This window comes from Labrus bergylta, chromosome 14 (assembly GCF_963930695.1).
Source record: "Labrus bergylta chromosome 14, fLabBer1.1, whole genome shotgun sequence".
Classification (NCBI taxonomy): Eukaryota; Metazoa; Chordata; class Actinopteri; order Labriformes; family Labridae; genus Labrus; species Labrus bergylta.
Window position 1 is genome coordinate 3,384,754 of NC_089208.1, and position 22,255 is coordinate 3,407,008.

The 22,255-nt window shown below is 42.1% G+C and overlaps 1 protein-coding gene across 1 annotated transcript in view; it reads right to left on the reverse strand.

The window, feature by feature from the left end:
* myo7ab (myosin VIIAb) overlaps positions 1 to 21,759 on the reverse strand; it is a 45,677-nt gene extending 23,918 nt beyond the window's left edge. The window contains exons 1-15 of the mRNA XM_065963010.1: positions 21,448 to 21,759; positions 17,217 to 17,315; positions 11,430 to 11,498; positions 9,203 to 9,316; positions 8,559 to 8,711; positions 6,778 to 6,962; positions 5,422 to 5,543; positions 4,046 to 4,188; positions 3,042 to 3,155; positions 2,111 to 2,264; positions 1,574 to 1,650; positions 1,244 to 1,363; positions 928 to 1,070; positions 598 to 808; positions 263 to 398 (exon numbers count right to left, since the gene is read on the reverse strand). Coding sequence (XP_065819082.1) covers positions 263 to 398; positions 598 to 808; positions 928 to 1,070; positions 1,244 to 1,363; positions 1,574 to 1,650; positions 2,111 to 2,264; positions 3,042 to 3,155; positions 4,046 to 4,188; positions 5,422 to 5,543; positions 6,778 to 6,962; positions 8,559 to 8,711; positions 9,203 to 9,316; positions 11,430 to 11,447 — 1,690 coding nt within the window. The 5' untranslated portion in view covers positions 11,448 to 11,498; positions 17,217 to 17,315; positions 21,448 to 21,759. The remainder of the gene's footprint in view (positions 1 to 262; positions 399 to 597; positions 809 to 927; positions 1,071 to 1,243; positions 1,364 to 1,573; positions 1,651 to 2,110; positions 2,265 to 3,041; positions 3,156 to 4,045; positions 4,189 to 5,421; positions 5,544 to 6,777; positions 6,963 to 8,558; positions 8,712 to 9,202; positions 9,317 to 11,429; positions 11,499 to 17,216; positions 17,316 to 21,447) is intronic.
* Between the last annotated feature and the right edge of the window lie 496 nt (positions 21,760 to 22,255).

The window sequence follows — 22,255 nt, forward strand, 5'->3', positions numbered from 1 at the left end:
CGCATATAAAGCCTTTAATATCTATGCCTTTATATTCTCCACCAGATATGATGCTGTTAGTGTTTTGTAACAATTGGGGGTTTTAAGGTCAGCTGCGTTTTGGATGCTCATCACATCTCATCTGACCTTTAGTTTCCCATAATCCTCTCTTGAGAGTGTGAGTGGAAATATCAGCATCACAAACAAGAGAGGAGCTGAGTTGGAAATCCTGCAGGACGGAATTAAAACACAAAACGAATGAGACTGATAAAACAGAACCCACCTCTGGTCTCGTAATGAACCACACCAGCAAAGTGTTGGATACCAAACTGGGTCTCGTAGCTGTTTTTAGGCGGGATGTAGTTGCAGTTGAGCTTGTGTTGTGAGTTGAGCTTGTACAGCATCGTAGCATCAGTCCCCTGATTAAAAACAAAGAAAATACTGTTCACTTCCTATAATGAATTGTAGCTCCAAAGATTTGACTTTGAAAGCCAAAATATGTAAAAATAACAAAAGTAAAGGCAGAAAAGTAGCCAATATATCTGAATAAGAATACAGACTTTATTCATTTAAATGATAGTTATAACTGCTTGAAGTCTCCTCCCTTGTATTTCGTACCTTAGGGAACTTGCTCTCCTCGTCGATGAGCGAGATGATGTTCATGGGTTTGTTGGCGATCATGTCCAGAGCGTCCTGGTTGTCGGTGAACTCGATGTGCTGCCAGCTGATGTCCTCCAGGTTGTACTCCTCCTGCTCCAGTTTGAAGACGTGGCGGACGAAGAACTGCTGCAGGTTCTCGTTGGCGAAGTTGATGCACAGCTGCTCGAAACTGAAGTGAAGGGGAGGAGTCAGAGCAGAAAGATGAGAGTTGGACGTACAGACCGAAGGCTCAAAATTGATTTTTTTGACGATTGTTAAACAAATAAATGATGATGGTTTTTTAGTCACCTGTTCAGGATGAAGTTCTCGAAACCAAAGATGTCCAGCAACCCGATGGACCTGCGCACGATGCTGCTCTCACAGGTTGGCGGTCTGTAAATGGCAGCATTGATCTTATCCACGATCCAGACAAACAGCCGTCCATAGATGCCCTGAAAATTGAACCCCACAGTCAGTTAATGAATTCCCACAAGGCTCAAATATCTCACAACAAATACTGTATGGACGCCATGAGTTTTGCCATCAATACTAATGATTTTTTGAGGGGGTTTTATAGGCCCTACACAAACAATTAAGAGTAGCTGAAGAGTTCATTCTGATGTACCTTGACGAAAGCATCCCTGACATCCAGGCCCTGTTCCACGCTGAGAGGCGTAGTGACACTTTCCCCACGCGTGATCAGGGTCCGTGTGGTCAAACACACCATCACGTCTTTAGGCTCCACCTGCAGGGAACAAGACGCAGAATTAATGACACCAGTGATGGGAAACACAGCTGCAAGATGTGCCTCCTTTTTCTTAATAAAAAACGATGCACCATCTTTTAAAATGAACCTGTAATCAGTTTGTGTTGCATTACTTCTTCAAGAAGTGTTGCTGTTTTTTACATAATAATTTGCTCTTTTTTAAATCAACAGACTAACAAACAAACACACCTCCATGAGTGAGGCAGCAGTGACCAGGTCGGGTGATCTCACAACCACACAGGCGTCCAGGTTTTCAAATGTACGAGCTGCAGAAAGCAAACAGGATCATCGTTTTTCCTCACATACTGAAATCAGTAATAAGCGTTATATCTAAAGTTCATTAAAAAAACATATATTTATCCCAAATAACATCTGCACAAAAGTCCTGAAAATGGTGTTTAAAGAGGTGAGCTTCGTGTAAAAACAGCTTTAGGGGAACTTCTAAATATCATGAAACACACCTCTAACCATACTCTCTCAAATTCAAATTCAAATAACTTTATTTATCCGTTTGGAACTTCATTTGTGTAAAAGAGCATCAATGTGCATACAGCTAGAAACAAAAACAACAACAGAAACCCACACATACAAGTGGCTCTATTAAAAGCATGATAAATAGGTCATAAATAATTGTTATAAGCAGTTAAAAGAGTGGTGTTAAAAAATACTCTAAAAACTCCTGTCAAGTTAAATCCTTATTACAGGAGCAGTGTTGCTTCATCATACCCTCGAAGCGCAGGTTTCCCATGTGCAGGATGGCCGCCAGCAGCTTGGAGATCTCCCAGTTCTCCGTCTCAGTGAACATGAGGACCTTCATGGCCGAGGTGATGCTGGAGTAATCGCTCAGGTCGTCGCGCCCGTCACACTGTGTGCATCTCCCCTGGAAGGAAAGAGAAACGCGACGTTGAGTTCTCTTTGTAGGATAGTGGAGAGGCTCCTAGCAGCAGGTTGGATTCACCACCACTTCCACTAAACATCTCTGCCTTCACCTCATGTACCATTCAATAAATTAATTCGACTACATCCACTTGTCTCTGTTTTTTTTAATTTAATTTATTTATTTATTTAACCAGGTTGGTCCCATTGAGATTAAAAACCTCTTTTTCAAGGGAGACCTGGCCGAGACAGGCAGCCGCAAAAACACAAAGTTACAGACGGAAAGAGAGACACAGTACAATTTACAAAACACAACATTTTGGATTAAAATAGAAAAACCATCTGTGAGTCATATCTGGGAATCAGTTGTTCACACAGCCGAGCTAAAACATCGACTTCCAATAGAATCTGCTTCCATGTCTTTCATTTTAGATTTAAAAAGTAGTAAAGAAGTAAAAAAAGATTTATTCATGATGAAGATTTATTAATAAAACTGTTTCAATCCAACTCTGATGCCTCTTTAAGAGCAGCCGAAGCAAACAGGACAACTGAAGAGTACATTTCCGTTTTCTCTCACGTTCCTTTAAGCCCATTACTGCTGTCTGTCACCGGGTTGGATTTCCGAGCGGCTCTAAACGCAGCTCAGTGTAAGTCTGTGACACATTCATTCATTACTCTTCATTCAACTTCACCACTCCCTCTCTCTCTCTCTCTCTCTCTCTCTCTCTCTCTCTCCATCGGTATTCCTACGCGGGCGATCAGCTGATCGTGGGGCGGTTACCATGGTGAGGTAGGAGTAGTCTGTGGCGAGACCCAGGCCCAGCTTGGACTTCATTTCTGGAGCCATCCCCCTCAGCATGCAGTAAAACACATGGTAGTTCCTCTCATCGGGAGCCTGGAGGAGAACAGGAGGAGTGAGAGAGGATACACAGAGAGGAACATCCGGGTCATTAAAGTCAAACAAATGCTTTTACAGAGAGGCCGGGTGATCATCTATGTTTGTTGTTAATTCCAAATATACCCACGAAATGACCAAAACATTTGCTGTGTGTTGTAAACATGTTATATCTCAAGTCTCCACAGAACTGTAGTCAGAAATCAGGGAGAGAGAGAGTCGGGGAATGACATGCAGGGAAAGGAGCCACAGGTCAGACTCGAACCCGGGGCCGCCTGCTTAGATGACTGTATCCGCTGTACATGGGGCGCATTCACTAACCCCACTACTTTTGTTTGTTTAAAGGCAGGGTTGGTAATTTCCTCCAGATCCACTTTTTCAGATTTTGGTTGAAATTGTCTTCCTGACAGAAATTAATAACTCATACCCTACCCTCAGAAAATCCAACATCTGTGTCAGTTGTAATCCTGTAAAAACTTCGACCAATGTCTGCCAAGAGGTACCAATCTGATGAACCAATCAGATGCCTCTCTGTCTCCCTGCTCGCTCTCTAACCCATGCATGCACGAGCCTCCACTCAAAACGATGAGCTGAGGTCCGCTTCTGGAGCGATGGCGCTTGTGCATGTAAGTGAGGGGGCGTGGCTTTAGAGGGAGCACAGAGGGGAGGGGTCGGGTGCAGACGGAGCACTGAGGGAATGCTACTTTCAAAATCATGATAGTTTTCTAAAATTACCAACCGAGAATAAATATGTGTTTCTTCTTGGCTGAGCTTTGCGCACTGTAAAAACTAAAATCTTAACGTGGGCTCATAAGTGGAACCAGGTATGTTTAAATACAGTCGGGTAAGATTCTTGTCTTTGCAGTGTGATCGATGATCCAGTGTCTCACCTGTCGACACACGCGGGACTTTTCCAGCAGGTACTGCTCGATTTTGGCTCCTTCGATGGCCCCTCGTCTGTTGAAGTGGATATCTATATACTTCCCAAAGCGGCTGGAGTTGTCGTTGCGGATCGTCTTGGCGTTTCCAAAGGCTGAAAGAAACGAGAACACACACACACACACACACACACACACACACACACACACACACACACACACACACACACACACACACACACACACACACACACACACACACACACACACACACAGGGGTGATGGACAGAAGAACAGAAGCAGAGACAGAGCTGGGTAACAGTGGAGTCTGACGATCAGGGATGTAGCTTTAATGTATAAAGTGACTGACACAACTTAACTACGCTGACGAGATGTTTCAGGAGTTTAGCAGCAGGCTTTCTGAGCCTTGTTTAGTGCGGCCGCTCCGAGCGCTTCTCGCTGAAATTCTTTCAACTTTTCAGAAGGACGCTGTTGACATCCCTGGTGCTATGTTCAAACTATATGGTGATCCCCCTATTTTTGTATCCTGTGGCTCGTGTTGTGTACCAACATCCTCCTCGCTCCGTGTCTGATCAGAGTTGTGAAATCAGGAGTTATCATCCTGATAGAGTAGGATGGAAAGCATCCTCCGTTTTATGCTTACAGTAAAGGAAGAAAAACGATTCCCAAATTTAAAACAGTAAAAAGCAGCGGAGCAGTGTCGGTCATGCAGAGGCCGTTGTCATAGAGACAAGATGCACGTGCAGCGTGGAAAACGCTTCATCCACTCGCTCCCAAACGCAAAGTCAGCAGTTTCCTGCTCGATGCACACAGGCCGTTAGGTTCAAAGTTTACTCTTTAGCTCGGAAAAAATTTAAGAATTATTATTTTTTTTGAACATCCACGCTTTCATGAAAACTGAACAAACTCGTCCTGCTCCTTCATTGTTTGATCGTCTGATATTACTTCTACTGATTGATCATTAAAAGCTCAATTTTAATGAGTGAACTCTGAAATCAGAGTACAACCGAGAGGACAAAGTCATGAAAAGATACTCAAAGTATTTCTGTACCTCGGTCTTACGTTTGCATATTTTGGGTCCAAAATGAAAAAAAAGGATAAACAGTTTTGAGTGATTGAGCGAGTAGGTTATGAGTAGGACACTGCAGATCTGTCACTGACATGCTCAGTTTGTTGTTGTAGGTGTATGACAACATCATAAACAGAATCAAAAATTTGTAAAAAAAAACTGTGAACAAAATATTACACAAATTGTGTAACCTCAATCTACTGAAGATCATATTTTCATGTGTTTTCCCCCCACAGGATTTTCTCAGTACATGAGTGGTGACTTTTGGTGCAGTATGAAAACACTGCGGCTGTCTGACCTTCCAGGATGGGCGTGGCCTCCAGGACCTGCTGCTCTATCCAGGAGTGCTGACCACTGATGGCTGCCAGAAACTGCAGGATCAGCTTTGTGCTCTCCGTCTTCCCTGCTCCAGACTCTCCGCTGTTCACACACACAGAGCAGACTGTTACACCATCTTACAACACATCGTCTCTTTCACCCCCTTTTTCAAACAACCCAGTTCCAGGGCTGGTCAGATACTGGATCCAGTGTTTAATCTAGCACCAGTTCTTTGTGATTGGACAGACAAAGAACTGGCTCTGGCCCAGAAAAAAACGGTTAATGAGTAGCATCAACTCCTTTCTGGTCGACAAGAAAGAACAGTGTATGTCAGGGGTTTGTGGGCGGGGTTAACGTTTATAAGGTATAAACTTCAGAAACTTTGTCATCACAGTCCTGAGTTATTCCAGCTAAGGGGCTTCTATAGCTTAAAAAAACAAAGACCATTGACTACAAACAATAACATTTGTAACACCATACAAGTACAAAAAAAGTCTGACAAAATGAGATGTTAAAGGCTTTATATGCATGAAGCACCAGCATGAAACCAAAACAACTCACGCTGCATTGTTGTGTTAGCATGCTAATGCTAGCGATCTTTATTATGCTGGTATCTTCACACTGCATGTAAATTTACCTGAAATGAGCGTGATCTAGAAACACAGTTAAGCAGTGAGTACAGTATGTTATTCTTCTTTTCTCTAGTCCCTCAATTAAACAACTTTTATACACGAGGGGAGGAGTCAGCCGGCCGTCCTGGCGATGTAAACAAAGTGAAGATAGGACTCTGAAAACTCTGAAAACATCACAGACAGTGGGACTCGGGTGTTACATCCATCGTAGACAGTCATGACTCACAGAGTTATTTTCAGAGGATAGACTTGATTTCTATATTAAAGTGTGAAAAATCACATAGAAAGACTTTAAGTTGAGGAAAATTGCAAAAAAAACAACCACAGCCACACCAGCAACTACTGCATTACTCATGTTGCCACCAAAGTTCTCTGTGGATGGAAAGTATAGCAGGAACATCAAAACTCATAATGGGTTAAACGTTCATCTTATTACCAACATTTGAATTCTTTTCAGGAAGGTAATGAAGATGTGTAATCTGCCTTGATGATCCTCCAATGTACACAGTCTTTCTCATTTAATATTCATTGGTCTGTGTTTATTTTTAGTTTGAGAATCAGTGGGTACATCGATCAGACACACGCTGAGTCTGAATTCTCTGCACCAGGGTTTCTCAACTATTACCGCCCGACAGTCGTCTGTGTACTCTTGTTAATTTAATGTGCAATACTTTGATCACGTCTGATTGGACGTTGACACATACCTGATGATGCAGCACTGGTCTTTGTTGTTCCGCTGCATGTTGAAGTAACAGTTGTCCGCGATGGCGAAAATGTGCGGTGGCATCTCGCCTATCTTCTTATTGGTGTAGAGGCGGATGTGGTCTGCAGTGTAGATGGGCAGCAGCTGGTAGGGATTGACAGCGACCAGGATTGAGCCCGTGTACGTCTGCAGGGACAAGTTAACCAAAGAGTTTCAATGAGCAATTCATCAGTCAATCATTAGTTATGACATCGGGGTCCATTGGGGGTGATATATTGAGTGTCTGATCAGTTTCAATAACTTGATGGTCGACTTGTCTCTTTACTTTTTGTTTTCCTAAAAGGTCACATATGATGCAAAATACACTTCACCATGTTTCTCCAACACTAACATGTGTCTCTAGTCTGTCTACAAAGTCACAATTTATGAGTAAAGTCCATCCTCTCCGTCTTCTGCCTTCTCCACTTTTCAGAAAATGTGTGCTCAAACAGGCCGTTTGGAGATTTTCCCTTCATGACATCACAAAGGGCAGTAGCCCCTCCCCCAGGTGGGTGACACTCCCACAGCTAGGTGTTTGTTCTGCCCTCTGAGTCTGCCTTCTCACTGTAAACAATAGGACATGGAGCGAGAAAGACCGAGTACACCCAAGCCCTTCCAGAGAGGGGGCGTGGTCAGACACAGCTCATTTACATATTTAAAGGTACAGACACAGAAACAGCCTGTTCTGAGCAGGGCTGAAATAGAGGGGTTTATAGACATGATCAAATACAGGATCAGAGTGGATTTAGAACAAGAAACTTCACACACATGTTTTTGAGGAGCTCTGAGAATTATTTAAACTGGTTGAAGAGGAGGAGAATATGTGACCAGAAATTTTGAATTGAGGACTGCTTCCCCAATAGAAAGATTTAAACAGAAAATGTCTTGTATTGTCTGATATGAAGTCCATATTTGATTGATGAAATTGACCTCAGCTCCAATACAGAGCACAAACTGACACTGCACAGAGTCTATATCTACTGCTAATTTTAAACACGGTTATTAGTTTGGCCTCAATGAAAACTCAAATGGAATCTTGTTCTTTTCCTCATAAAGTCATAAAGTCATGGAAACCAAAGTATATTCTCAAGCCATCCAAATCAAATGAGTTTAATTAAAGAAAAAAAATCTCAACCATTTGAAAGTCAAATAACTGTGGATCATTTTTATGCAGATAAAATAATCAAGTGATTGTTTTGGCTCTTAATATAAAAAACACAGGTCTCAATAACAAGTTAAGGTCCCCACTGTCAGTGAGTTAATGCTCCTCTGCAGGAATCTGTTTGTTTCCTCCACAGATCGAAGGTGGGGAGGGACGATCTGTTGATGGTGTTGTTTATAGTCTGCTCAAATTCACGTTGTAGAAGGTCGATGTAAACAGATTAACCTGATTAAGAACTTAATGAAGCCGCGGCCTGTTGTCCTTCTTTTCTCCATGTAAACAAAGACAGAAAAAAAAAGAAGCTCTGCACCTGCTGTGGTTCTTCGCTGTACTGTCGGGTTAACTACATGTCTCTATTCTTAAGACTCTGAGAAGGCTTAAAAACCTTCCTCTTCCAATGAGCCTCCTCTGACTTTGGCTAGCTCTCTTTGTTTTTTTGGTCTTGTTTTAACTTTCAGATTGGTATAAAATGGGGTACCGGTGACTCCCTCCCTCCCTCTCCCTCCCTCTCCCTGTCTCCCTCTCCCTGATTTCCGCCTCTATCCGCTCTCCTGTCTCTACAATAAAGGCAGAAAACTTACATAGATGACGCGTTCATTGTAGCGGATGAGTAGGTTGCGGAGGATGCCGGCTTCGTTGAGGTCGCCCAGACGGATCATGTCCTCCACCCCCTGGATGGAGGTGGGGTGCATGGGCTTGATGTTGGTGGCATACTGAGGGGAAATGGAGTGGTCCTGTGTGAGGGGGGTGAAGAAGGGAGAGTGGATTAGATTTCAAACGATTAATATCGTGATTAATTTATGAATTTCAATAGTTAATCATGATTAATCACATCTTTAATTCCATTATTTTTGCATTTCAAAACTGTTTCTGTTGAGCTTTTATTCTGAATTCTGAAGGGTCCTCCCTGGTAGCCTAGTGGTTAGTGTGAGTGCCCATTGTACAGAGGATAAAGTCCTTGGGTTTGATTCCAACCTGTGGCTCCTTTTCTGAATGTCATTCCCCAATCTCATGACTCTATCCAATATCCTGTCTGTCCAATAAAGGCATAAAAAAGGCCAAATAAGTATATATATAAAATAAGGTTTGAATGATTTTACTGAGGCTTGAACTCATCTCAAAGATCACCAAATCATGTTTTTCAGCTGTACAGTCAAACCCAGAAGCTCAATTTTTCCGACCCAGTTAGAGAATCCGAGTTCTCGTCGTTGTGCTCTTGACTCACCGTTCCTTCATCGTCCAGAACCTGGATCTGTCCGGAGTCACAGAGTTTGACCACGGCTCCCACGGGGACGTCAAACTCCCGGCCCGTTTTAAGGTCCAGCCACACATAGTCCCCCTGAATGTAAAAAACACAGCCACAGTTAAATCTGGATAGTCAATAAACGATCAGTTAAAGACGATGTGCTTGAGATTAAATGAGAAACTGAAACACGGAAATCGACTCCAGGTCTAATTCATCATTCATCATAAAGAACTTCTATATTTTACGAGTATTGACTCAGCTTAGTAAGAAGAGAATAACTGGGGAATATCAAAGTTGAGTCACACACCCACTGTTCACCTACTTTTACCACTGCCAACTCTCTGAATGGGAGGATTAAGTCTGAAAAAGGCTTAAAGTGGACCCCCCCCCCCCCCCCCCCCCAGCCCACAGCCCAGTATTAGGCAGCATGATATAACCCCTGAGCTCAGAGCTCGCTGTTGTTTGGGTATTTAACACTTGTGAGGAGGACTACATTCAGTACGATATAACCGGGGGGGGGGGGGCGTGTCCAGACTTTTTCAACCGGGGTCGCCCAAAAGGGGCTCGGACTTAAGCAGGATTGGCATGACGACTGTGTGAGTGTCAGTATAGAGTAAGAAACTGCTTCATTACGTGCATGAAGATTGCACTGGTCCCTCACCAGTCACATGATATATCATTAACCTCGCCCTCTCAATTGCTGTGAATCTTCCAGAATATGTCCTGCTACGTTCACACATCGGCTCGCCCTGACTTCACGCAGGTGTATTACTAAGCAACGGGCTGGAAACATTCCTGGTAAAGTCGCAGTGAAAAATGTCGCCCTTTGCATTCACGCTAACAACTCGACGTCTTTAAGGTGAGTTGCATGTGTGACAACATCAAATGAATGAGATTCATAGCCGAGGCTCGAGAGTCGAGATTGAAGTTTATCTGAGTCATGGTCTGCAGGACTTTGGGGGGAGAGAAAGGGGGGATCAGCTCCTGAATGAGTGAGGAGACTACTTCCTCTGCACAAACATACAGTAATGTGCAGGGACTCCAAAATGCTCTTAGATATCGACAACAATACATTCTCATTAAACCTCAGAGAAGAGTTCAGAGAGACAAAGTGTGAGAATACAGGAAGTAAACAGTCATGAATATGTTGCTGTTCGACTTCCTTATGTAGTTTTTTTTTATGCTTTGAGCCTCACAAACCTGATTCTGTGGTTTTAAGGTCAAGGCTCAAAATGTGAAAATCCTTCTCCATAAGTGAACAATTAGTAAAACACAGAACGTAAGAACATCATATTTCTTCTTTTGTATTTATATAAATTAACGCTTTACATCCAAATGTTGCTTTATAATTAATCTGTTGTGCAAGAATCCTATTTATTTATTGACTTCCATCTAATCTTGTTCTGATATTATATAATTGCTTTCTGCTTATCTGGGATCTAAGAGGGCTCCTTCATGAAAAGTGTCATCTACACCCTGAAGAGCAAATAACAAAGGTCATCAATGAGAGGAAAAGAAAAAGTGACATCTTGCCATCCCATAACAGCTCATACTCAGACATCTTCAAAAAAGCTCTTAACCATGAAAAAGCTCATTCAAACTCTGCTGTTTATTATCGTTTATGAGGCCGCATATTGTCACTGTTCTGCGTCTGATAAAGACGATGTGGCTGCACCACATCCCGACATGTGCAGAGGTGTGACAGTCTGTTCTCTGCTGCCTTCAGCTCCAGCTGATCACATTGTACTTAAACGTATGACGAGGGACGAAGCTGGCCAAGTGGTTTCGTTTGCGCCTCATGCACAGATGCTGCGTCCTCGAAGCAGGCTGTCCAACCTGTGGGTTCTTTCCTAGATGTCATTCCCCACTCTCTCTCTCTCTCTCTCTCTCGCTCCCCGGTTTCTAACTCTATCCACTGTCATGTCTTAATAAAGGCAAATCAAGCCCAAAAGAAATCCCCCCCACCCCCACCACCTGCTTAATCTAGCTGAACACTGCATGACAATAACAATGCTGTTAGTCTATTTTAAAGTCTGCAGCCGACGGGGAGAATGACTCTGTAGCTTCAGTCACAACTTTTGTATGTCATCATGTTTATAATGATCAAGTGTATGTTCTTATTACAACTCAGTAACTCACAGATTGAGCAAAAAAAGAGGGGGATTGTAGATAATTAAAACCAGACATGAGGGGAAATGAGTCCTACCTGCTGCAGAATGACCATGGTTCAGCCTCAGGTCGATACCAGGACATCAGAAGACACCATGTGTGGGCTCTGGACGGGAGACAAATCACAGATGTTGTTAAACTGAAAGAACAAAACCATGCTTTCAAAAAGTCTTGAGTATTTACACAGGAAGTACAAAACATCATCGGCATAATTCAGATTCAACCTGACGAACCCTTGTGTCCTTTTGGCATGTTTTTTTTTTTTAAAGTTTACTCCGACCTCTGAGGGAAAAGGTCGACTCTTTAGGGAATTTAAAAACTCTATAACATGTTGTCGCTCGTCACTAATTTTGTCGGTCTGGTGTTTGATGCCTGGCAGGTAGTCAGCAGTGGGTTTTTAGAACATTTATGTGGAAAATGAGGTCAATCACGACGGACTTTTGAGACCGAAAACCCAAACAAGGAACTCAAAGCAGCTTAAAAAAGCCCCTCAGAGGGGGAGCACGCCAAAATTGGTGTGGATGTAATCAAACTCTGAAAAAATAATTGATTAAGGGACTTATCATAAATCAATAATTTAAACAAGTAGAGGAACAAATAATCCTTAACATACATAAAGATGAACTTTCTGTCTGCGTGTCTACAATGGAGAGTCGGACATTTTCCTCCCTAAAAACCTTGTTTGATAATATTAAACATTTCAGAGCAGGAGCAGAGACATCAGCCGTGTGGCTCAGCAGGTCCAATGAAGAAGAGGTAGGGGGGGTTAGAGGGGGGTTACAGGGTCTGCTGGGGGCTGTTATAGGCTTACTTGGATTCCTGGGGCTAATCCCGCCGCTTAAGTACGAGCCATAGTTGTTGCAGTTGTGACTGCTGAATAATTTTCTCCCCCTCTGAGCCGGGGCTCCATTTCCTCGCTCACAATGACGATGTAATGAACGTGCTGCTCTGACCTCTCTGTGTCCAGCTTACTTTGAGAAGGGAAGTAGAACTCTTACTGGAAACTTTGCATCATAAAGGTGTGTGAGTCATGAGTGTTAAAGTTTGAATGGAGAACACTAAAGTTAAACTCAGTTTCATTCAATTCTTAATGCTTTAAAAACAGTTGTGTAGAGGAGAGGAAGGAGGATTGATTGTTCCTAATTTGAAGAATAACTTTCATATTCACAAAACCTCAGAATGTTAAAGGAAGTATGTGCAATTTTTTTTTTTGATCCAGTAGATGTCGCCCTTGAGCACTAACATTAAACCAAAACAAACTGCTGTTTGGCCACGCCTCCTCCAGAGACACGCCTCCAACTTCTCTCCACTCACATTCACATGAAGGAGTTATCAATTAGAATGTAACATAATTAAGCACCATTAAGCGCAAGCAGTGGACAAAATTGTCCTTTACTCGAGCTGCGATCACCTGTGTCCTGCAGTGTTGTGTTAGCATGCTAATGTTAGCGCTCGTTAGTTAGCTCGTAGCTTCATATTGCACATAAACTGACACAGAATGACCGTGATCTAAAGACACTTGTGTTTTATTAACCAAATAATCAGTGAGTATTTTCTTCTTCTTCTCTCTAGTCCTTGACTAAAACAGTTTCATACACCGTCCTGTCCATGTAAACACCATGTAAACACCATGTAAACACGATGTAAACACAATGTAAACACGATGTAAACACAGCTCTGACAACAACACAGCTGGTGGGACTCGAGCTTCTCCACATTGTAGACATGACTTTAATTATTGAATTAAAATACAGTATTTGTTTATTTTAAAATAAAGTATGTAAAGTACCCTAAAGGAACAGCTGGCCATAAGGATTAATTTTAAATCATTATATTAAAGATGCAACAATGGAATCCAGTTATAAGATATGCATCCATTAAATAAGGAAGAAAATAAGTGAAACTTGGACAGAAATGAACTTTTTCCTGCTAATTTATTTTCAAAAATACAAATCTGTTGTACCATGATTAGCTCCAGGGGCTAAACAAACATGGGACTGCATGAGTGATGAAGATAACCCAGGGCACAGATGGGGGGGTGGGGGTGGGAGGGGGGGGGGGGGGGGTGTTAGTGTATTAATGATCCATTAGTGGTCCAATAAAAGGATTAACATCTTGTCGCATGTGCCACGCTGTGAACTCTGTCTCTTTAAGGCGTGAAAGAGTCTTCAGGAGCGGTAAACAAACAGGACTACAGCAGCAAATCACCAAATGTTCAGCTAACACCGAGACGGAGCGTCTTAACAGTAACCACAGGGGGCCAATCTGGAAACTGTCCAAACACAGACCTAACAGCTTTGTGCTTTAATTTGATATTTTAATTTGTTGTTAAATGTTACTTTGTGTCACACTTGTATTGTTAAGCACTTTGTATGAAAGGTTCTCTATAAATAAAAGTTAAGTTGCAGTGTTTGGGTTTCTTCTACGGAAGCCCTAAGAGGACATACATCCATACATTGGACTTTACATTTTGGTTGTTTTCTGGAGATCTTTACTAATTTATCTCGGGATAACAACGATGATTTTTACGTGGTAACGAGTAGATTTTGGATGTTGGGAAAACCAGCATTGTTATCCAAAGATAAGGAGTTATAAAAGTCGAGATCTCTAGAAAACAAACATTTAGTCGTCATCACATGAAAGCTGAGAGCAAAGTATGGATATCATCTTAGGGCTTCTGTATCCTCCTGCAGAGGAACGGTAAAACTGAACTAACTGAAATTAAAATGTACAAAGGAGTATTTGGGACACATTAAGGGGAAAAAATCAGACATTTTGAGATTAAAGTCATACATTTACAAGAAGAAAGTCGTTGTTTTAGTCTATCGTTATATCAGAAGAGCAGCCGCTTGTATGAAAATGAACATGGAGCATCTTGTGAAGTGATACTTTTAGTAAAAGTTTCACAGATAAGGAAATTCTGAATCTTTTGGCACATCGGCATCACATCGTCATGAGCCATTTCACTTATTCTCTGGTGTTCATGTTTTCCTTTTTTTTGGCCTTCTCTTCTTCAAATGTGTCCGTTCAGTCTTAGTGTGCATCGATTAGTGACCCCAGGAAGATTACAAACCAGCTAATGTAGCTCCAAACAAAGAATCAACGCTTGACTCTGGGTGACTGTTCGGTAACAACGTTTACATCATGAATGTTTTGGCTGTGAAAGGCTGAAAAGTTTCGACATTACCGGACCACAAACTTTAAACAACCTCTCTCTGCAGAAGCAGGAATATAATTGTGGAACAGAAAGGTCTCTTTATAATCCCTGGTGGAGGATATAATGTAACTTTTCAGCCTTGTGTGTAGCAGCGCCACATGACGTGTAAACACACTTTTTCATAACGACGCAGGTTTTATCACTTCTGGGTGTCGAGGATGAAACGGAGGACATGCAGAGGCGCTGCTTGTCCTGCTCGGGGCCCCAGGACAGTAGAGGCGCTGCTTGTCCTGCTCGGGGCCCCAGGACAGTAGAGGCGCTGCTTGTCCTGCTCGGGGCCCCAGGACAGTAGAGGCGCTGCTTGTCCTGCTCGGGGCCCCAGGACAGTAGAGGGTCCCCACAGGGCTGACAAACTTTAAACCACAGCAGTGGCTCAAAATGTGCAGAATTTTGCAATGACAGTCGGAAACCTCCCTAAGGTGGCCCCATCTGACAGCCCTCCCTCTCCATGCACTGCTAAGCATCAGATGCTGTTTTTTTTTTTTTTGCTGTGAAAACCAAAGTTTGTCCATGAAAGTCGGCTCAGAAAAATAAATATGAAAGATCTGTGTGGGAGTGAAAAGAGGAAGAAGCCGACATAACGGTGATGAACGCTGGTTGGAGGGGCCCCCAATTAAACTTTCCTCAGGGCCCCGACAGACTCTAGAATCGCCCTCTGAGGACATGATGGCTAAATGTCTTGGTCTCAGTTTGGTGCAGACCTAAAGCGGTGATAGGAAGCTTTCTGGACCTATAGAAGTATAAAATCTGATGAGCACTCGTGTGAGGTTTTTATTTCGAGCTAATTGCTAACAGGCTTATTATTTAGCAGGTATAATTGATAGCCACGTCCTTAGGAGGTGGATGATCTCCATGACCGATTACGTCACAGCAACACGTTGAAGGCTGTCCCGATTCAAAGGCTCCTTCAAATGCGGCAGACAAATGCGTCCGTCTTTCCCCGGCCGACGAAGGATAGCCAGGGAGCCCCAAAAAAATGATCTGAAGCGGCCGAGTAATACTTTTGTAAAAGTTATGTAATTGATTTAATCTCAATCTAACAGCGATCAATACTGATGTTGAAACACAAAAAAGGGGGGTCTTGAAACTTCTGACTATATTTAAAATAAAAGGTTCGCTTACGATAGCTAGTTCTGGTGCTGTTGTCGAGGTTGCTAAGCAACAGGGGCAGCAGCACTTGGAAACCAAAGGCTCAGGGCGGGAACAGCTGGTGAAGCAAACAGGGAAATCCTCTGTCAACCAAACTGTCTGTTTTCAGATCGAGTGGTCTGAGCTGGCTATGAAGACTGGGTCCTTCAAAGACTGCTACCCCTGTAATGGGACGTAGCTTGATTAGCATTAGCATGCTAACACTTGCTGAAAAGCACTGAGTGCAGCTGAAGATAAAGAGGATGCATTCAGAGGTTTTTTTGGCCAAATCACAACGATTACCATTTCTCCTCACAGGAACATAAGTTCTTACTGAATGGCTGATGGGAATGGTCATGAAGAGACTGAACAAATAAATCGATCCCTGATGACGATGCATTAAAGTTATTGTCTTTTGTAAGATACATAAATTTATACTTGAGGATCTAAATTTGACTTGAAAGGAACGTGACTCAACAGGTTTCCCTCCGTCTTTTTCAAACCCATTTTGTTTTTCTCCACCGAATTTCTATCGGCAACTCTTGTCTTTTTTTTTTTCAAGATTTCTTTTTTGCCTTGAGACAGGACAGTTGATAGAGTCGTAAATCAGGACGATAGAGAGAGTCGGGGAATGACTTGTGGGAAAGGAGCAACATGTCCGATTCCAACGAGGGCGAACAATTCAAGGACTACAGAGTCTGTACACGGGGCACGCAAACTAACCACTCGGCCACTGGCGCCCTAAACAACTCGTGTTTTTTTTTTTTTAAGATTTATTTTTGGGCTTTTTGTGCCTTTAATTGAGAGACAGGAAAGTGGATTGAGTTGGAAATCAGGGCGAGAGAGAGAGTGGGGAATGACATGCACTTGGAGGAGCAATGCCTCCATACATGGGGCGCGAGCACTAACCACTGCGCCACTGCGCCACCAGCTCCCCGTGTTCAATGTAACTTCAAGAGTTATAGTTTTAATGCAATAACACTGAATTACAGAGAAAAATATAAAACTTTCCTGGTTTAATTTCTGTCCCACCTTCAGCTTCAGAACATGCTGCTCTTCAGATTACAGTAAAAAGCCACATACACATCAAAGCAGCAAATATTCATCATGATACTTCAATATTTTATAACGGGCTCTTAATGCAGAAGTTTGACTTGTAGTTGAGTATTTTAAAAATTGTGATATTGGATTTTTTTTTTTTTTATATGTACTTGTTTGAATACTTTCTTAACTTCTGAGATTACAACTGAGATATTTCCTCAGAGTTCAAACCCTCCACCCTCGGTCTTCACAGCTCATGAGACCGCCACTCAACCCGGTCGGAGATTTTCATGCAGCGGCCACCAGAGATCTTGTTAATGCCTCGACTGCTAATCTGCATCTGTGTGTGTGTGTGTGTGTGTGTGTGTGTGTGTGTGTGTGTGTGGCCCATAATGCTGTCCTAACGAGCATGTGCACAGTACGTGTGTTCTGACTCACATGGCAGGGCTTCAGAGGCACAGAGAGGCGTGAAGCTTTCATCATTGATCACAAGAGTCTGAGGTTTCCATGTCGTCCATGAGTCCTGCAGCTCGGCCTCTGAAAAGAATAAAACAGTCAGGAGCTAAAGTAGCCGAAAAACTCAACATAAGTAGTTCTAATAAACGCACCACTCAAGAACTTTTGCATAGAATACTTTGACTCTGAAGTCCAGTACGATCTCGGTGCTTTTTTATACTTCAAATCGACGACTTGGGTATCTTTAAGTCCATGTGATGGCGTTAGCTGCTTGTTACCTTGTTGCTGTTTGGAGTTGATCATGCTGTCAATTTTGCACTTTTTTTTTTTTTTGCAGGTGTAACTTTTATATTAATCGTGTTTAAACTGAATATCTGTTTTTCTTCAAACTCTGTCAAAGATTTTAAAAAAGCAAACTAGTCTCAGGGATCACACATTCAAGGATTCATCTTTTATCTTAACTCCCGTTTAGACGTTTAAAAAAACATGTTTGTGTTGGACATCAAAGCACTGTCAGGAGTATTTTAATTATCTATAACAGTGGGTCCCAAAGTGAGGGGTCTGGACCCCTTGGGGGATCGCGAGACACAGAGAGAGGGGGTCGTGAGATGCCTTCCAAAAATAACAAAAACATATAATGATTTTAAATAACATAGTTTATCCATTACTGTGAAAATATATACAAGAAAGTTTGTTAAGGGAGATTTTTGCTGAAATTTTTTTATTTGTTCTGTACATGTCAAAACACACAAGAGAAGACGATTCACACTCCCATGATATCCCATGTATGGAAAGGAGCAGGGAGAAGAATAAATCTTGTTTTGCCTGGCCCCTTACTCAAAAAGAAAACAATAAATGTCTGGATGGTCTGTCCAAATTACAATCAATGAATGAATACCATGCAAACATGAAACAAATCTGACAATTCAGTCTTCACTTCCTTAGAAAATAACATGTTAACCTCCTCCTGAGACCGTGGGGGTCCCCAGTCTCTCGTACCATTACTCTGGGGGTCACAGGCTGAAAAGTTTGGGAACCCCAAGAAATAAAATGTATAATCAGTTAAAATATTCAAAAGTTACTCAGTTAAAATTTATATTAATTTAAAATACTAAATGCTTTTTCATATTTTCATATTTTTTTTCTGTCATTTTGTTATATCAGTGTGTTTAGTTAAACTAATTCAATTTCCAGAAGTATTTAAGTTAATTTACATTTCTAAGAGTAAACAGTAAATACTGTGTGTTTTATCTACCTGTTAAGATTAAGACACTGGCCCTTTAAGGGAGGCGCAGTGAAGAAGACACTGAGGTGTGTGTAGGCTGAAAAACAAAGCGTGTGTAAAGCTGTGGAGCATTTCTTTAATAAAAGTTGCTAAAAGTGAAGATGGACGAGTTCTGACCGGTTCATTTCAAGGGTGCAACACTTGCTTAACTTAACGTGATATATTTACACCGGTCTAAATGTGAAGCTGCAGCAAACAGCTGGTTAGCTTCATGTCGCCTAGAGGCTGGAAACAGCAGGGCAATTACCTACAGTACACCCGGCTCTCTCATTTAGTCAGTTTAAAAGTCAACGTGTAAAAACAACAAAGTCGAAGGAATCCCATTGTGCTTCTGCCTCTCCACAGATGGAGGTCGATGCTCTCAGAGAAGGACCTTAGACGTAAAGGAGAGGTTGAAAGTTTCACTCAAAACAGTAGTCTTAAGTCCTTAAGTCAATCTGATTGCTCCAGTATTTTCTTTGGATTCTATCTTTGTGAAAGAGTCCATCAAATTATTTCAAGATTTCTGATTCTGCAGGTCGCATCGACAGATTTCTTGAAAACCTTTGACGGAGCCAATCTTCATGAAACAAAGATTGAAGTGAATCAGTTTTTTTCTGATGTTTTCCTTTGTGTATCTGAAGATCTAATTTCCTTCAGGATAATAATAAAGTTGAAGTTAAAAAAGCTAAGCTAGCAACTCCCAGGTTTCAAGTTTATAAAGAACAAAGACAGTAGATTAGTCACTCAGCTAACTCTTTATTCCTTGATAAGGGGTTCAATGAGAACAGACACCCGGCTGTTAATTGGCTTACATTGGGCTGGTAGTAGGTGCAGCTGAATGGGCCGACATGTTATTTCTTTTGAACAGTAATAAGTGATAACAGTGGACCCGCATGAAGTAGAATTATCAGAGATGGAAACACTGAAACAGCTCAGAGGAGAAAGGTTGCTGTACTGAAGCAGGGCTTTGTTTTACAGCTAACTCACATTTTTTCTGAGCTCAGCTGTCGTAGCAGTGAGGCCCGAGCAAAGCTAGGAAGTGTGTCACAATACAAGCTTCATTATATGGTCAGCGTGGCTTAACTTTAAGAACATGTGAGCGCACATAATGAGTCATCATATTTATATACTCTCAGCTCAGGAACACTTCTGGATAGAAATAAAGAAGTCAGACCACAGTCTTTAAAATCATCACTATTAAAGATTTCTTATGTGCATCTCATGTTGATGAATATGTGTTCAAAAGTTCCTGAACCCCGGGGCAATCAGAGATTTTAAATAGATTCATAACTTCCAAAAATCTACTTTTTTGTGGGTAACATGTCACTCCCTGCTAACTGCTAATGCTAGCTCTTTAACTCAGTAGAACGTCAAATGGAGCAGCAGGACATTCAGCCAGTCTCACAGAGGACTGGAGTAGATCCTGGAGTTTGTACTAAATCAAAAATAGACTTTGAATCATGAATCCAGAATCGTTTTGAATGGAAAATAGATTCTGAATCCAATTGGACCCCAAGAATTGAAATCGTGAGACACCCAAAGATTTCCAGCCTTAGTGTTGGTAGTCTAACAGTCAGTGCACCTCGCCCCATGCACTGAGGCCGTTCGAACCCGACCTGTGGCTCCTTTCCTGCATGTCATTCCCCACTCTCTCTCTCTCTCTCTCTCTCTCTCTCTCTCTCTCTCTCTCTCTCTCTCTCTCTCTGTCCTCACTCAAGCCCAAATAAATCTATGAGAAATAAGAAAATCTGTGAGGAGCACATGTGGAGAAAAGCGTCCAATCCAATGTCCTATCTCGACAATAAAGTCATAAAAAGCCAAAAATAAATCTTAAAAAAATAAAATAAGTTATTGAACAATAAAATCATCCATCTTGAAATAAATCTGCTCGATGTTTGGGTCATTCTTACGAGAGAGAACTTCCAACATGTAACTCGTTTCAGCTTCTCAAACGAACAGACTCACTAGTTTTCTTCTACCTGATTTAACTTTAATGAATACTTTTAGGAATTGGACTTAAAGTAAGGACCGGGGGGGGGGGGAGCAGGCGGGCCGGAGAGCCTTGAGGTTACTCAGAGCGCCCCATGTGCAGATGCTTTAGTCCTCATCACAAGTCCGAACCTGACCTCGCCCCTTTGCTGCATGTCACCCCCCCTCTCTCCCGTCCCAACATTTCCTGTCTCTCTTCAGCTGTCATATCCAATAAAAGACAAAAATGGCCCAAATAACATCAAGTTTAACTTGTCTAAGCTTCTCAAACGTAGAGAGTCAATACTTTTATTTGCTCTAACCTTTATGAACTGCATAAAAACGAGGCCTTTTGAAGGTTTCCTCTTCGGCTACAGGAAGTTGCAAAGGTGTTTTTTACACTTTATTTACCATTTTATAGCCGATAATGTCGTGCAATATTTGGTAAAAGAAGATAATCACATGTTTCAGGCTTACTTATGATCCTTTCAGTTCCAGCTGTCTTGAATGTATCTTGTTATTATACATTTTTTGGGGTGTTTTTAAACTTGACTATATTTCCTCCTTACGCTGTTGAATCGTGCTTTCAGGCTTTGCTTAATATGATCATGGCTGATTACTTTTTTTACGCCCCACTTACATCTTTTATTGGGACGATTATCTCCCTCTCATTTGTCTTTCCTTTCTGCTTCAGACACATAAAACTGCTGTCTTATCTGAGGAGGTAATCTCCAATGGAATCTAAATTGGAAGCTGAGAAACTATTGAGACTTTATGTAGCAAACACACACACACACACACACACACTTTGGCCTACTGTATTTACTTGAAGGGTACATAATGGCTCCTTGAAGTGCTGGCACAGGACGAGGAGCAGTAAGAGGCTTTGGCCTAAAGCTACAGCAGAGCAGCAGCACTGTGGCCTGACCGCAGCCTAAGCCTTCAGCCCTCGAGCCCCGTCCACCTGCCCCCCCTTACCTCTTAAAACACCTCGTTCTCCTGCTCCTTTCTGTCCCGTGTCTTCCTTCAAAGGCGTGAAAAAGGCCAAGTGTTAATCGGATGGTTGTTGGAGTTGGAAGCAGACAGGAGAAGAAGCTGGAGGATGAAGTATTTCTCCTAAATCGTGTCTTTGTCTGCCATTCTCTCCAAGACTTCATAAAATGTTTTGTCCCTCAAAGTCTTTTTTTGCTCCTGTTGGTCACAGCCTCCAGGAGATGTTCCAGATCTGTCAGGGCCTTTTTACAGTTTGATGTCTGGGTCATTCAACAACGAGGCTCTCCAGACTCTCTTGCTGTGTCTCATTCATGGCTGCTGATCCTGATTAGCTGGAGGTGGAGCCTAGTGGGTGGCACATACAGAGAGACCAGCTGGGTGGTGGAAGGAGAGAGAGAGAGAGAGAGAGAGAGAGAGAGAGAGAGAGAGAGAGAGAGAGAGAGAGAGAGAGAGAGAGAGAGAGAGAGGTGACCCAGGTCACGATTTCCCTAGCTGCACATAATTTTGAAAGGGTCTGAGACAACATGTTTCCTTACTTACTAACTTCACTCTTTGAGTATTTTTGCCAGGTCCAGAGGAGTGTGTCTTTAATACTTTACTTGAAGTCACTTGTTTGTGTTCGATCTCTCTTTGCAAAAACTCTCGGGGCCCCAGGCATCCAAAACACATCCAGCTGATTGCTAAAATTATTTAATCAAATCGTTTTTTTTTTTTTTTTTTACTGTGTTGCAAGTAAAACATTCATTTCAGGCCACATGTATGCTATTACATGTTTATGATTGTGGAGAGGCAG